This window comes from Callionymus lyra, chromosome 18 (assembly GCF_982586985.1).
Source record: "Callionymus lyra chromosome 18, fCalLyr1.hap1.1, whole genome shotgun sequence".
Lineage (NCBI taxonomy): Eukaryota > Metazoa > Chordata > Actinopteri > Syngnathiformes > Callionymidae > Callionymus > Callionymus lyra.
Genome location: NC_141835.1, coordinates 7,170,745 through 7,186,676, shown reverse-complemented (window position 1 = coordinate 7,186,676; position 15,932 = coordinate 7,170,745). Strand labels below are relative to the sequence as shown.

The following is a 15,932-nucleotide window of genomic DNA, read 5'->3' as shown; positions in this document are numbered from 1 at the left end:
GTAACATGAATTTTCAGCCTTTTTGCTTGTTTGCCTAACAACTGAAGTTTTCCAAATTTAGTAAATTAGTATTTTAGTAAATTTTAGAAATGTAACATTTAAATGTGCACAGGTTAAGAGTTGAATCTTAATTATCATGCACAACTTATTTTCCACAGTTAGTTTCAATGAAACTGTTCACTTTAATATAAATCGTTAAAAGTTTAAATTGTAATAGTATTAAAGTATATTGTTCTATTTAAATATTTAGACGTTTTTATTTGTTCAGGCTTTTCCTTGATTTTCTGGAACTCCTGTTGTGTTATCAGTTTTATCTCGACCTTTAAAGTATATACTTTATTGAGTATTGTTTTGATTGTTTAAGAGCTTTGTGACCCTGGTCTGGAAAATTACTTCCTTATGAATTATTAAAAAGAAACAGACTTGCATTAGACTCGTGCAATTCGTCTACTGTAAAATCCACTGGATTTATTTCCTTCTCGAAATTTCAAACCATAACGTTTTATTAAGGAAGGTAATTTTACTTCAGGGGGGTTTATGACACCAATTTTGAGATTTGTGGGGCAATAAAACGTGACAGTTATATAGCGGAAACAATCGAATACAGCGATATTTTGATAGTAAAGTTATTACTTAACCAAACGTCATCACTCAGACATTTCAGGTAAACAGAGTCGACGGCTACGGATGGTTTGGAGTTGTTTTTTTTAGCAACAAGCTAACGCTAATATGTTACCGCTTCGCAATACAGCGAACTTATCTTGACCAGGGTTTTCAATTAAAATCCTCTGAAACTTGGCACTTAATTTATTAAAATCAACATGTATTACATGGTCGACACTAAAAATGGAACATCCTGCGTGACCTGGTCCGGGTCCAGATCCCAGACGATAAAATCTTTACATTGTTCACAACTAATGTTTACATCTATACAGCAACGGGGTCATGTGACCTGGAGACTTCCACGTGACGAACAGGAAGCAGTTACAAGAGACCTTGACAAAATATGGCAGCAGCTCTGTGGGCGGGGCCAGGTGGAGGGCGGGGCCAGGTGGAGGACTGGGTTAGTGGTGGGGGTCACAGGTGGGAACTATTGCATCGACAAACTTAAAAAGGCACCAGCTCTTCTCCTGCGGGTCTGAGTTGGACCAGCAGAGGGCGACGGGAGTCAGTGAAGAAACCTGATGCTCATTTTCTGCTCCACGTCGACCTTCTCCAGAACCTGTGCGCAAACAACAGATTTGTTAATGGTTGACGGGTCGAAGGATCCAGCTCGGGTAGACCGGCTCACCTTGATGAACTCGTTGAAGGAGATGGAGTTGTCTCCGTTGGTGTCGGCCTCCTGGATGGTCCGGTCGGCGATGCTGCCCAGCTGCTCGTCAGAAATGTTCACGCCCACCATCATCCTCAACACCTGTAGAGAAGCGCACACCTGTGGTCACATGACTGACAGCAAGGAGGGTTTCACTACCAGAGGTAATGTTTATAGAGGGAATTTAACATTTTAAATTTGACATTTTTAAGCATTTAATTATATATATATATATATATATATATATATATATATACACACTATTTATTTAAGTGTTAAATATTCTGAATAATTAAATTGGGATGTATTGTACATTTTTTATCAATTGATTAAAAAAAAAATCATATTTGCTCAAAATTAAACATAATTTGATATATTACAATTACAACACTACAAAAATAAATGTTCTAAATTCAAAAATGTTTTATTCTGAGCCTTTTAAATTCAATATAAAAATGTTGGTATAATAATGCAGACCAGACAATAGCAATATAGTATAGAGCACATGTGTCAAACCGGTCCAGTAAAGGGCCGGGGTGGTGTAGGTTTTTGTTCCAACCAGTCAAGCACACATGAGTTAACCAATCAGGTGTCTGAAGACAGTAATCAATTAATTGTCAGTCAGGTGTTGCTTGTTTAAGCCGACACCTGATTGGTTAACTCATGTGTGCTTGACTGGTTGGAACAAAAACCTGCACCGTCTCGGCCCTTTTCTGGACCAGTTTGACACCCCTGGTATAGAGCTACTTAATCAAACTTTCGTCCAATCACGTGACGCGAAGAAGATCACATGACAGCAGTAACACTTCATCATATTGTCTGGAAGCACTATTATACAACCTTTTTTTAATTGATTTTAAAAGGCTATGAATTAAAAAATATTGAAATTAGAAAATGTATTTTTGAATGAGTGAAAATAGAATATCAAACTTTATGAGTAAAAAGAAACCCAAATCAAACATTTCAATATAGAAATTAATGAATTCAATGATTTAAAAAATGGAAATAAAAGCATTCAATATTCTGATGGTATCAGACTAGACTGACTTCCGTCTGAGACTCACCTGCAGCAATTCGTCCCTGGAGATCTTGTCGTCCCGGTCCAGGTCATAGAGCCTGAAGGCGACTGGAAAGAAAAACATTAAGTGGTGAGTCAGGGAGGGGGGTCAGGACGAGGGTGACCGGTCAGAGACCGGCCGGCTCGGGACCACGTCTGGCACTCACAGAGCAGCTTGTTGGTTCTGCTGTTGAGCGGCTCACTGGACGGGTTCTTGTTCTTCTCGTTGTCCTCGATGGGCCTGAAGTGAGCCAGGGTCCTCATAAAGCCCCGGAAGTTCACCTGGTCTTCCCTGAGAGAACACACCGCTGTCAGGAAGTGACCCGTGACCTTTGACCTGGACCTCACAGAGATCAGTTCCAAGTCGGATCTTTGTGAGACTGAACAACCCAGTGATGTCATCATGAAACTTGGGGGGAGGGGGTCGAAAGGTCGACGGCTGTGACACCGACACAGAGGGGCGGGTCAACATGACATCACTCACCCCTCAGGGAAGAAGGCGTTGATGATCCGGTCTCCTAGAGGGTTGATGGCCAGCTCAGGAATCCTCTGGAAATCTTCTCGACTACACAAAGCCAGACATAAATTCATTGTCTTGTTAATCGTTTCTATGACAACATTTTAAACAATCCTTGTGCCTGAACTTTATCTTGATGCCTTCTTACAAAAACGTGCTAGCGTTAGCCATTAGCTTCTCCACAACAACCATGTAGTCCCTTGTGTCATCTCAGGGTCAAGTTGACCCATGGCCCAAAAACACCTTCACCAATGCACAGGGATTTATGGAAGACCGGGAGGTCGTTCACCTTGACCCAGAGACAACACAAGGGATACCACACATGCACATTTGTTTTTGGACCATGGGTCACCTTGACCGTGAGATAACATTAGGGTTAATGAAAGTACTACGGAACTCAACCGTACACCAACAACACCTATCTATTTTTTTTTGCCCTCAAATCATGGTATTGTTATCATAGTTATTTTATAAATTAAAGTAGTGGTAGTAGTAGTATATTAAGTATATAAAATAAGGATTTTTTATTAACAATTTACATGCAAATATTAACAGCATTTGTCCATTTTTGTGTTTCAATTAAACATTTGCTAGATCAGCAGTCATTCCATCTTTGCTGCCAAAAGAAAAATGGAAATTCCGTGAGATTAAGGCGATGACTGGGGACAAGAGGATACAGTGACTCCAGCAGCTTGTAAAGCTGACGTTTGGACATATTTTAGTTACAAAACAAATGAAAGCAGTTACGACTTCGTCAAGAGTCACGTGGTCTGTAAAGTCAAGTACTCAACAATACAATAATTCCTTGTTACTAGAGTATAACACAAACATGTGATTCAAGACCTTTGACTTTGTCATCGGTGATAAACAGGTTTTTATTGGAAGTCTGATCCAACTTCCTGCTGGGATTATTATGGACTGTGTGTTGTGAAAACTGACGGCAAAGAAGTGTGTGTGGTGTCAACATCCTGAAAGTCACTTTCAATCATTACACAGATTCCCAAGCTTTGGAGTTAATCACCAACTGGACTCACTAAACCAGGAACTCAGATGTACGTTTCTGTGGCTGTTTGCTCTGAAGTGGACAATGATTATGGCAACTGGTTAGCTGAGTAACGTCTGTGTCTGTGTGTGTGTGTGTGTGTGTGTGTGTGTGTGTGTGTGTGTGTGTGTGTGTGTGTGTGTGTGTGTGTGTGTGTGTCTGTACCTGAGTGTTCCGTTCTCTCCTTTGTCCAGACTGGTGAAGCGGCTGTACAGACGGGTGATCTGACTGTGAGAGACTGAACACAAACACACAATTAAACCAAGTGACTAAAGTCTAGTGACATCATCTGGGGTTGTGTGTTCAACAACAACGCCACGGCGGCAAATGGGTCCAATACGTCGAGTGTGTGGGCCCGGCGACAGGAAGAGATAAAGGATCCGACATAAATGTTTAGTCCCGTCTCGCTTCACTGCAGGAGTGTTGAGAGCGTCAACACATTGTTATTAGATGACACTGGAGGAGAATCTTCTTTGCCAACTGTTAGCATCAGATTGGCTTAAATTCAAATCCTCTCAAACTCTGGGGTTCTCCAAGTGTGTGAAGCTTTATTGATCTAGTTGTGTTGCCACCAGATTATAGTTTGATTCTTATTCGTTGTTCTTGTGATGTATCAAAATCAAGGACTAAGGGGCCAATTACAGCACCCCAACTCATTTTATGTGACCTCAAAGAGATTAAAATACAAGTTCAAGAGTAAAAAATATATTCTTATTTTAATTTAAAGCAGAACTTACACTTAAATGGCAACAGGACAAACGGAGGTCAATTGTTGTGGAGATACGGCCATAGTCTTGGGATCTTTAAGTAGTAAACAATTACCCGTAGAGGCCTCCTGAAGGATCAATAAAGTTCTACCTACCTAGTATTTACTGCATGTCTTTAATCCAAATTTGAATCATATATTTTTGTTTTATGTTGTGTGGATTTGTGTGTAGTTTGCTGGACCATTTAAAATATATATATATATATATCTTTCTGTTCTTTCTTGCACAGTTATGACGTTAATATTGTTATTAAACTTGTGTAATTGATAACATCATTAAAAATGTTGGCATCAAATGGAGGGCCACAGGATAGTATCTCAGGGGGCAAGTTTGAGGCCCCAGATCAAGATCACGTTAAATAAATTAAAGCAAAAGATAAATAAATAACATCTTCAATTAATCTGAACCCGATTAAAACAAAAAGGGTTCGGGTGGAAGGCTCATGACACATAGAGTTGTCACGCTTTTGGGATTAAAGATGAGCTAGTGTGCGACAATTATTCATCTCTGACGCAACCTGTTTGAGCTGAACGCTCATGGGAAACCATTCTCATTTGATCAGGTATAATTATAGTAGTTATACCAATTCATAGGTACTTGTGGTGAACATAAATAAACAAATTTAATACTTCTGACTAAATTGGAACATCTATGGTATGCTTTTAAGTATCTATGTACTACCAGTGTACTACTTATGGTCTCAAGTTTAGTTAACACAAGTATATTTAATGTATACATTTTCTATATACTGCCAATGTACTAGGTTTATACTTTTAGTACATGATCATACACATGGTAATACCTCAAAGCAAACGTTTGTATCTAACAACAACATAAGATACCGTTTCTGAAAAGTTAATTTTCTGTCACCCTTCACCCACAATCCTTTGCACAGTTCACACCTGGATCACCACAATAATACAATACTTACAATAGTATGCTCTAATTTAAATCATTTTCATACAGTACACATCAGTATTATATATGATGTCAAAAGTACACATCAAGTATACAACTTCAATTTTGGTTTAAAATACGTTTACTCTTAGTGTACTTGAATATACTTGATGTACAGGTGGATTTTTTTAACATCACTGCAAGTTTGAGTTTCAAGGAAAGCACAACAAGTTTGCAACAGACTTCAGGATGAAGTCATCTCTTCTAAGAACCAAGATAAAGAGGCGAGATAACAAGAGGTCTCGACCTTTTGACGGAATTTAGAGTAAATTCCATGAAGCGAGATATATCGCTCGATATGCGTCGATATCATGCCTTTTACTTACAGCCCGTTTCTTTCTTGATCTCCTCGATCTCCTCCTCTCTCAGCAGCGTAGACGCCCTGGACCCCATGGTTGGACCGACGACCGTGAAGTGGCCCGAACACGGTAACAATAACACGCTGGAGTTAGCAGTCGAGCTAACAAGCTAACAAGCCGGGACTGAGCAACTGATCGCCAAAAAAAATAAACCCCGAAAGTTTCTTGGGAAAGTTGGTCCGTATATCAGTGTCGATGTTTCGCCGAGAGATTCTGCAGCTGGAGTCGCGTTTTCATGACACCAGGCTCTGGTTTCGGTCCGACAGCACTTCCTGTTTTCAGTCTTTTAGGGGCGGGACCGGGATCCGCCCAGAAGTAAAATTTAAATTAAAAACATGTAAATAAACTTCCAGTCATCATTAAAAAGTCCGTTTCCTCATGACAGCGTATAAAATTAAAAAGTGAAATAAATTTAAAAATAAAATAATAACGTTACATTTTTAAATGACGAGACTTATGCAAAGTGAGCTTATGTGTTGACCAATAGGGCAAGGCTATACTGATGACGTCACAGACAGGGAGGGCCCGGAGCTATGCTTCTTTTAATCGTAAAAAGCAGGTGGAGGGGCGGTGTCTAAAATAACAGACGGGACGCTAGCGCACCGGTTGGTACCGGTGTGACTCTGCAAACAAATCGATTGATGTGGTTAAACTGTGAAGTATTTCAACAGCTTCACTGGTAAAATTAATATTTAATCGAACTTTCAATTACGTTTTCAAACCTTTATATATACTGTATATATTACTATATTTTGTTTGTGTGTATTATTTGTTTTGTTTCATACAAGAACATGACAAACACACACACACATATATATATACATGGTCTAGAAAAGCGCTATACAAACATTACTTACTTATATATATTTTTTGTTTATATTCTGTCCATTAATTGATTATTTCAATTCAATTTTATTTAAAGTGTCTTCTCATAACAAAGTTATCTCAAAACACTATAAAGTTGAAGTAAGACGATAGTTGATTAAGGAAAAAAAGATCCCAGCAATTCAACATTCACAATAAGTTTGTTGATTATTTATTTCATTTTTTGGGTTATTTATTTTTATTTACTTTCTTGAATGTCTTAATTGATGTCTGTTTAAGTCTTTAATTGTTTTATGTCTTTAATGTTTTGCATCGTGGGTCAGAGAGGACCACAATATCATTTATGCTACATGTCTTAATACATGCATATTTGACAATAAAATAAGTTGACTTATATATATATATATATATATATATATATATATAAATAAAACTAAAAATGATTTTTCGTTTGGATTAAATACAGATCAAATCACATGGCGTATTGTGAAATCAATCAGATTTGTTTGCATTTTATTCACATTTATCTTCAACTTTTCAAAAACCTGATGTCATTATTAAAGAAGAGACAAAATTCTATGTTTGAAAGCGTTTAATTTCTCCAAAAAGAAAAACTTAAAGCATGTTTTTGTTGATTAATAAAATCACGGAGTTCTTCATTGTCCTGACATTTCAGTAAAAGTTTGGTATTTGGCGTCGTCATAGTTACAGCAGGTCACATTGCAGGAACATTCAAACAATCTTCACAGTAAAAGTGCTGGTATTCTCAGTAAAAAATAAACATAATCAAGTTTAAAATGCATCATTCGGGAACACGGTAGTTTATGCTGCTCAGGAAACATCTGTTTTCACAGAGAAGAGGAAGTTCTTCAATTGCTGGAGTTACACACTGCGTCGAGGGCCTGAAGGATACTGAGAACAAACACACACACCTTAGTTAACACTTCTAATTTCAAGTTTGTTTTCCCAGAAATGACCACAATAATACACAGGAAGTAGAAGCCCCGACAGGAAGTATAAAAGTTACCTGTCGGTGGAGAAACTTCTCTCACACAAGTTCACCAGAACATAGAGGTGACGGAGAGCGAACTCGAACTGAAACACAAACAAAATCATTTGTTTTACAAAAACACAGTGTGTGCTCAGCATGTGTGTGTGTGTGTGTCAGAGTGCGTTACCTGGCTCTTGCTCCAGTTGAAGCAGTTTTGTTTGTAGTGTGCGACCGTCACCTTGTAACACTTGTGCTGGGTCAGGTCAGACCTGCCGTTGATGATGTCATTGGTCATCACCCTGTCGCCGGTCACTTTCTCAACCACCTGAACCATCGTGGTCGACATCAACTCCCGCACCTGGACACACACATGTACATGAAACACATCTAGTCGCATGGTCAACACTCTTCGTTCCACCACCTGTGCCCATGGCGATATTTCATTAATATATTTATACACACACACATGTATGTACATACATAACTAGTGAGAGAATGTTTTTTAATAAGTGTATATGACTCCCCAACTTCGGTTGTTTATATTTATTTATTATTGTTCATTATTTTAAACACACACACACACACACAGAGACAGAGAGAGACAGAGAGAGACAGAGACAGAGACAGAGAGAGAGAGAGAGAGAGAGAGAGAGAGAATGATTTCTAATAAGTGTATATGACTCCCCAACTTCGGTTGTTTATATTTATAATTATTTATTATTGTTCATTATTTTAAACATACATACATATATATACATACATACATACATATATTTATACATACATACATACACATATACTGTATATAGAGAGAGAATGTTTTTTAATAAGTGTATATGACTCCCCAACTTCGGTTGTTTATATTTATAATTATTTTATTTATTATTGTTCATTATTTTCAATATCTATATGTTGTAAAACTGTCGTAATCATCTTATGTTTCTTAACTGCTGTGGCGACTTAAATATCCCCAATTTTGTAAAATAAAAGGTCCATCTTGTCTTATCTTACCTTGAGCAGCGAGGTGATCTCGTCCAGCAGGCGGCGTGCTTCTCTCATGTCGTTGGACATCATCATCTTCCTCTTCAGGATGGCGAGAGGGACGTCGGGACTCGGTGTGAGGTCCGGATTCTGGACTGGCTGAAGGGTGACGGTGGGCGAGGGGGATCCGACGGACTGGACATTGCCCTGGAACTCGATCACCTTCATGTGTGCGAGAGTCTGCGGGCAGAGGTGTAGTGTCCGTCAGTACCGGCAGATGGCGCCAGACATGTATCAGGTGAAAGGGAGAGTCACCAACTCACCTTGTTGCCAAACTGCTGCACGTGGCTGGTGTTGGTGTGACTCTTGACGATCTTGAACTGTTTCATCAACGTCTCTTTGCTCAGGTCCTCCTGAAACACACGGGTTGACAAGCAGAGCAGGCTGTCAAAGACGGTCCTGCTCGCACTGATAGTACCAGACGGGTATTTGGCCGTCAGATGACCTTATTAGATTATACTGTGTTAAATGGCTAAATCTGGTGCAGCCATCTTTTTAATGTAACCACACATTGTCATTTTAAATAAACAAAAGTTGAAAACTGAATTGACGTCATCGCTCACTCGGCTTTTGCACACTTCTTTATTCCCTAGAAAAAAAAAACTCTTGGTATAAAATATATACATCTTTTTTTTTTTCATGAGACTACTCAACATGTTTGATCACATTGGTAATAGCTACTTTAATTATGTAAGTAAGTAAGTCATTTTTATTTGTATAGCGCTTTTCCAGACCAGGGTCACAAAGCGCTTAAACAATCAAAACAATATTCAATAAAGTATATATTTTAAAGATCAAGATAAAACTGATAACCAGAAAATCAAATAAAAACGTCTTAAGATATAATTATTTTAATTAAAGTTTGTTACAATATTTTTTTATATCAAAGTTTTTGTTATTAGGTTTAATATGTTAACTGTAAATCAATAGACATACAAAAAATGTTCTTTTTCTAGAGGCTCATAGAGGCCCAACAATTGCATTTTATTTTAATGTTTAATTATTTTAACAAGATGAAATGTATTAATTTTATAGTAATGCAGCTTTTATATCACAGTTTGATTATTTTTCAGTTTCTATCCATCCATCCATCCATCTATCCAACTATCCATCCATCCATCCATCCAACTATCCATCTATCCATCCATCCATCTATCCATCCATCCATCCGTCCATCCATCCACCTATCCAACTATCCATCCGTCCATCCATCTATCTATCTATCCATCTATCTATCTATCCATTTATCCAACTATCCATCCATCCAACTATCCATCCATCCATCTATCCATCTATCCATCCATCCATCCGTCCATCCACCTATCCAACTATCCATCCATCCATCCACCTATCCAACTATCCATCCATCCAACTATCCATCCGTCCATCCACCTATCCATCCATCCAACTATCCATCCGTCCATCCAACTATCCATCCATCCAACTATCCATCCATCCGTCCATCCATCTATCCAACCATCCATCCATCTATCTATCCATCTATCCATCCATCTATCCAACCATCCATCCATCTATCTATCCATCTATCCATCCAACTATCCATCCATCCATCCAACTATCTATCCACCTATCCAACTATCCATCCATCCGTCCATCCACCTATCCATCCATCCATCCATCTATCCATCTATCCATCTATCCATCTATCCATCTATCCATCTATCCATCTATCCATTTATCCATTTATCCATCTATCCATCTATCGAACCATCCATCCATCCATCCGTCCATCCATCTATCCAACCATCCATCTATCTATCCATTTATCCAACTATCCATCCATCCAACTATCCATCCATCCATCTATCCATCTATCCATCCATCCATCCACCTATCCAACTATCCATCCGTCCATCCACCTATCCAACTATCCATCCGTCCATCCACCTATTCATCCATCCAACTATCCAACTATCCATCCGTCCATCCACCTATCCAACTATCCATCCATCCAACTATCCATCCATCCATCCAACTATCCATCCATCCGTCCATCCATCTATCCAACCATCTATCCAACCATCCATCCATCTATCTATCCATCTATCTATCCATCTATCCATCCAACTATCTATCCATCCATCCAACTATCCATCCATCCATCTGTCCATCCATCTATCCCTCCATCCATCCATCCATCCATCCGTCAGAGCTGAGGCTCAACACTCACCACATCAGAGTCCTCCATCCAGTTGACGCTGTACCAGTCTCCCAGGTACGTGTCTCTCTTCTCGTCGAAGTAGCAGGCGTACGAGGATTCGTGCGAGTTGGCGGCGGTCGTGGCGAAGACTGAGGAGACATCGAGAAACAAGAGAAGTCATTTTCAGAAGTGAAACGATCTGACGGAAGTGAGACCTGTTCATTACCTGTTGTTAAAAATAGTCTTGTATTTTCTTTTTAACTTCCTTAATCTTGTTTTGCGTCTCAACCTGCCAGTGCGTACGAGGAATGTGGGTGATCTGGTTCAACAAAACCCCCTTGTTCTTTTTGTGCGTGTTAAAAATAGATTCAACAATCTCAGTGAAACCTGGGTGTTGTATTTGATAAAGACTGTCTCTAGTTCAACACTGCAGAAAACTGACCAGAAACTGTTTCCTTCAACTGAGAAAAATCTCTAAATTTAGGAAAATGTTGTCGGAACATGATCTGGATCTTGTAATCCATGAGTTTGTTTCTTCTCGTCTGGACTATTGTAACAGTTTGTTTTCATGTCTTAACAAGAAGGATCTGTCTCGCCTGCAGTTGATTCAAAACTCTGCAGCGAGAATTCTGAGCCGCTCTAGTAGAAGAACTCACATTTCTCTGATCCTTAAAACTCTTCACTGGCTTCCAGTTTCTTTCAGGATCAACTTTAAAATTCTGGTTCTTACTTTCAGATCTATTCATGGTCAGACCTTTCATCACTGATCTGATCCAGCCTTACACCCCAGCTCGGGCTCTGAGATCTGTGGATCAGAATCTACTGATGGTTCCTGAACACAGTTCTGGACCAGAGGAGAGAAATCCTTCCAGACTGTTGCTCCTAAGCTTTGGAACGATCTCTGTGTTTGATGATCTACTGACTCCTTCAAGAAACATCTTAAGATGTTTTTATTTGTTCAGGCTTTTCCTTGATTTTCTGGAACTCCTGTTGTGTTATCAGTTTTATCTTGATCTTTAAAGTATATACTTTATTGAATATTGTTTTGATTGTTTAAGCGCTTTGTGACCCTGGTCTAGAAAAGCGCTATACAAATAAAAATTACTTACTTAAAACATTTATAAGATAAATTGGAGAAACCCACAAGGGTGACCTTTGACCCCCGGTGTCATATGACCTCACCATCGATGTCGGCGGGCAGGTCCTTCATCATGGATCCGGACTCGCACGCCTCGATGTACAGAACCATCTGTGAGAGACACGAGAGTCAGCGGCTGACCGGAACGTTAGCGAGAGCCGTTAGCGTAGCTTTCGGACCTTCTTGTACTTCTTGTTCTGGTGCATGAAGTGGATCGTGTCCTGAAAGTCCTTCACGTGAAGCTGCAACAAAACGGAACCAGTCAGTCAGTCCGCGACGACAACACAAGCCATGTGACTGAGACAAAAAATGTCCGACCTCATCGTCGGGGAAGGCCAGGATACCCGGGGCGCCATGGTCCGTGAAGTAGACGAAGACGTGGTCGTTGGGTCCGCTGATGATGTCACAACATGTCACGCACATCCGTCACACACACCCGGAACCACAACCAGGACTCACCTCTGGACCACTTTCCCCGAGCCGCCGCTGACTTTGGACTCGTCCCCCTTCAGGACCGCCAGGAAGTTGTCGGGAGTCACATCCTGAGCAGAAGGAAAAGGTGATGATGGTCGCGTTTGTGATGTTGAACAAGGGTCAAAGAAATGATGAATCTTCGATACTGTATCAAAATTTGAATTAAAAAAAAATAAAAAAAACACATGGGGGGGGGGTATTCAAATTATATATATATATATATATATTAATATTAATATTCATGATTTATATTTCAATAAAGTGTGTATAAAATAAAATAATTCAATTTTTTTTTTTTTTACTATTAACATGCATTCATGGCATTTGTTACTTTTTGTGCGGAAATCAAACTTCCGGCCACTAGATGGCAGCATTCATTAGATCCGCGGTTAAAAGAACAACAAAATCCCACAAGATCACAGAGATGACTGAGGACGAGAGGATACAGTCGACTCCAGTATCTTTTAAAGCTGATATTTGGACATATTTAAAAAAAAAAAAAAAAAAAAAAAAAAACTTCGTCAAGAGTCATGTGGTCAAATTGTTCGACACCAGAGTCAAGTACTCGACAATACTACAAATATATCCCTGTTACTACAGTATCACTATAAATCATATCTTTGCCTGTGGTTCAGGAAATTCATCGTTTTGCCAGATTCTTGCCAATACACACCCCCAACGTTGACCCACAACCGGACCTACCTTTCCAGTGTAGTCTCTGGGTACTCCCTTGTAGACGTCGGTTCCGTTGGGTCTGTTGATGACGACACCGGGCGTCGGGTTCCTGAGAGACAAACAACTTTTGTTACTTCTGTGGCATTCCTGCATCAAACATCGTCATGTGACTTTGTGTCCGATGACTCTTGTCGTTCACTAACGTCGACCGTGTGACCCGAGGGTTAGTCCCTGACTGACAGCTCCGTGTGTGTGTGTGTCTGTCTTATGTATGTGTGTGTTTTTGTGTCTGTCTGTCTTATGTATGTGTGTGTTTTTGTGTCTGTCTGTCTTATGTATGTGTGTGTTTTTGTGTCTGTCTGTCTTATGTATGTGTGTGTTTTTGTGTCTTTCTGTCTTATGTATGTGTGTGTTTTTGTGTCTGTCTGTCTTATGTATGTGTGTGTTTTTGTGTCTGTCTGTCTTATGTATGTGTGTGTTTTTGTGTCTGTCGGTCTTATGTATGTGTGTGTTTTTGTCTGTCTGTTTGTCTTTCTTATGCATGTGTGTGTGTTTTTGCATGCATCTGTCTGTCTTTCTTATATATGCGTGTGTGTGTTTTTGCGTCTGTCTGTCTGTCTGTCTTTCTTATGTATGCATGTGTTTTTGCGTCTGTCTGTCTTTCTTATGCATGTGTGTGTTTTTGCATCTGTCTGTCTGTCTGTGTGTGTTTTTGCATCTGCCTGTCTGTCTGTCTGTGTGTTTTTGCATCTGTCTGTCTGTCTGTGTGTGTTTTTGCGTCTGTCTGTCTGTCTTTCTTATGCATGTGTGTGTTTTTGCATCTGTCTGTCTGTGTGTGTTTTTGCGTCTGCCTGTCTGTCTGTCTGTGTCTGTGTGTTTTTGCATCTGTCTGTCTGTCTGTGTGTGTTTTTGCGTCTGTCTGTCTTTCTGTCTGTGTGTGTGTGTTTTTGCATCCGTCTGTCTGTGTGTGTGTGTGTTTTATGTTCCGTCTTATGTATGTGTGTGTTTTTGCGTCTGTCTGTGTTTTTGCTTCTGTCTGTCTGTCTGTCTGTCTGTGTTTTGCGTGTGTGTACGTGTACGTGTGTGTTGTTGTTGTTGTTGTCACTCACTCGGCGTTGTTGGCCAAGTCGTCGTACATCATCACCACGATCTGTTCGTCGGGGATTCCGTTCCTGTGGACGATCTGGTACGCGTGACAAGCGTCCGCCTGGGTGGGGTCAAAGGTCAAGATTTCAGTGGTCTCTCCTGTTGTCGTGAAAGAATCGTTTAAAGATAAACGATCAATCCAGAGTTGTGTGTAAACGACCTCCAGGAAAGATCAATGAACGTTTATCTCTCACTGATGGTGTGTTTTGGGTCAGTTGGAACAAAAACTTGGACTTGTGGCTCCTGACCCAAAACATGACCCAGAAGTTCCACAATCAGGGAGATCCAGAATCAGATCTCTCTCTCAGGTACTTCACAGAAAACTACAGCTAGACTAGAGGAACAAGTTGTACGAGTTTCAGTTCAAAAATAACAGTTAAAAACAGACTTTAAAAGAGGATCAGAAACTGGACCAGCGTGGAATGGGAACCAGGGAAAAAAAAAGGGGAAGGAACTCTAATGGATTAATAGAAAGTAAATATTTTAAAGTGAAAAGATATGAACTGACCTGGTGTCTGTAGTTGTACCATCCATTAGAACCCGCCACGATCACGACCCAGTTCTTGCCCTGGTCCCGGTCTATCGGAACCGCGGACACACAGACGCCGAGCAGAGCCAACAGCACCAGCCGACACATCCTTACAGTGGAAGGAAAAAAAACGAGCAGATTATTGACAGCAACAGGAAAAATGAAAAGAAAATTCTGGACTCGACGATAACATCCTTGCGGAAGTCACATGACCACTGGATCCATTCTCGGACAGCGAGCGGAACCAACACAACGCTTTAAATTGTAACTCAAAAACAACACAATTCAAGCACAAAAACATCACGAGTAAAATAAAGAAATCTCGTTTCTTACCCGTTTGTTTTTGTCTCCTTGTTTGCCTGAAACTACTCCGTCAACCACACAGCCAGGAGTATTTATAGTGACGTAGGCAAGGATGACCGGAATTCAGCGACAGCAGCCAATCACAGCGCGAGGGGGGCGGGAGGAGAGTCACGTGGTTGCAGGGGGAAAAAAACAACAAGCATGTCTGAACTTGACTAAAATAAATAAAAACTAATCGATTTTACAGTTTAGGATTTTGTAAACATGACATTAATGTTCTCTTGAGTAAAATGTTCAATACATTTTTTATTTAAGTCACAAGCGTATGTTTAAAATAATAATTAATAATATTAATAATAATCGATAGTGTCGAAAGTGTCGAAAGTGTTATTTCTTTGCCAATAGCTTTCCCTTTGTTACATCATTTGTACTTGGAAATGGTCAATAAATGTTGTCCAAAGGTAGGTTCCATCTTGGAGCTAATACTACAATTGCATAAGTCACATTTTATTTTGGACTTTGGCATAATAAATTGTCCATTATCTTAAAAATCACATGATCTGATCAACTGAGGATGTAGACAACTTTACCATAGTAGTTATGAAGATATCATTGAGGCATTTATAACCTTTAAATAT

At 39.7% G+C, this 15,932-nt stretch overlaps 2 protein-coding genes across 2 annotated transcripts; both read right to left on the bottom strand.

Annotated features, from left to right (window-relative positions):
* Positions 1-792: 792 nt before the first annotated feature.
* On the bottom strand, positions 793-6,267 carry chp1 (calcineurin-like EF-hand protein 1). Its single transcript, XM_087780258.1, has 7 exons — positions 5,979-6,267; positions 4,094-4,166; positions 2,854-2,934; positions 2,537-2,661; positions 2,377-2,438; positions 1,292-1,414; positions 793-1,222 (listed from the first exon to the last, which is right to left on the bottom strand). Exons 1-7 carry the CDS (start codon positions 6,043-6,045, stop codon positions 1,169-1,171), a joined length of 585 nt encoding a protein of 194 aa, XP_087636384.1. The 5' UTR covers positions 6,046-6,267; the 3' UTR covers positions 793-1,168.
* Positions 6,268-7,410: 1,143 nt separating this feature from the next.
* Positions 7,411-15,410, bottom strand: lgmn (legumain). The gene is made up of 14 exons (XM_087780141.1): positions 15,325-15,410; positions 14,971-15,100; positions 14,426-14,523; positions 13,344-13,425; positions 12,627-12,709; positions 12,486-12,561; positions 12,347-12,409; positions 12,212-12,278; positions 11,060-11,178; positions 9,132-9,221; positions 8,839-9,048; positions 8,015-8,185; positions 7,864-7,931; positions 7,411-7,748 (listed from the first exon to the last, which is right to left on the bottom strand). Exons 2-14 carry the CDS (start codon positions 15,097-15,099, stop codon positions 7,706-7,708), a joined length of 1,299 nt encoding a protein of 432 aa, XP_087636267.1. The 5' UTR covers position 15,100; positions 15,325-15,410; the 3' UTR covers positions 7,411-7,705.
* Positions 15,411-15,932: the final 522 nt, after the last annotated feature.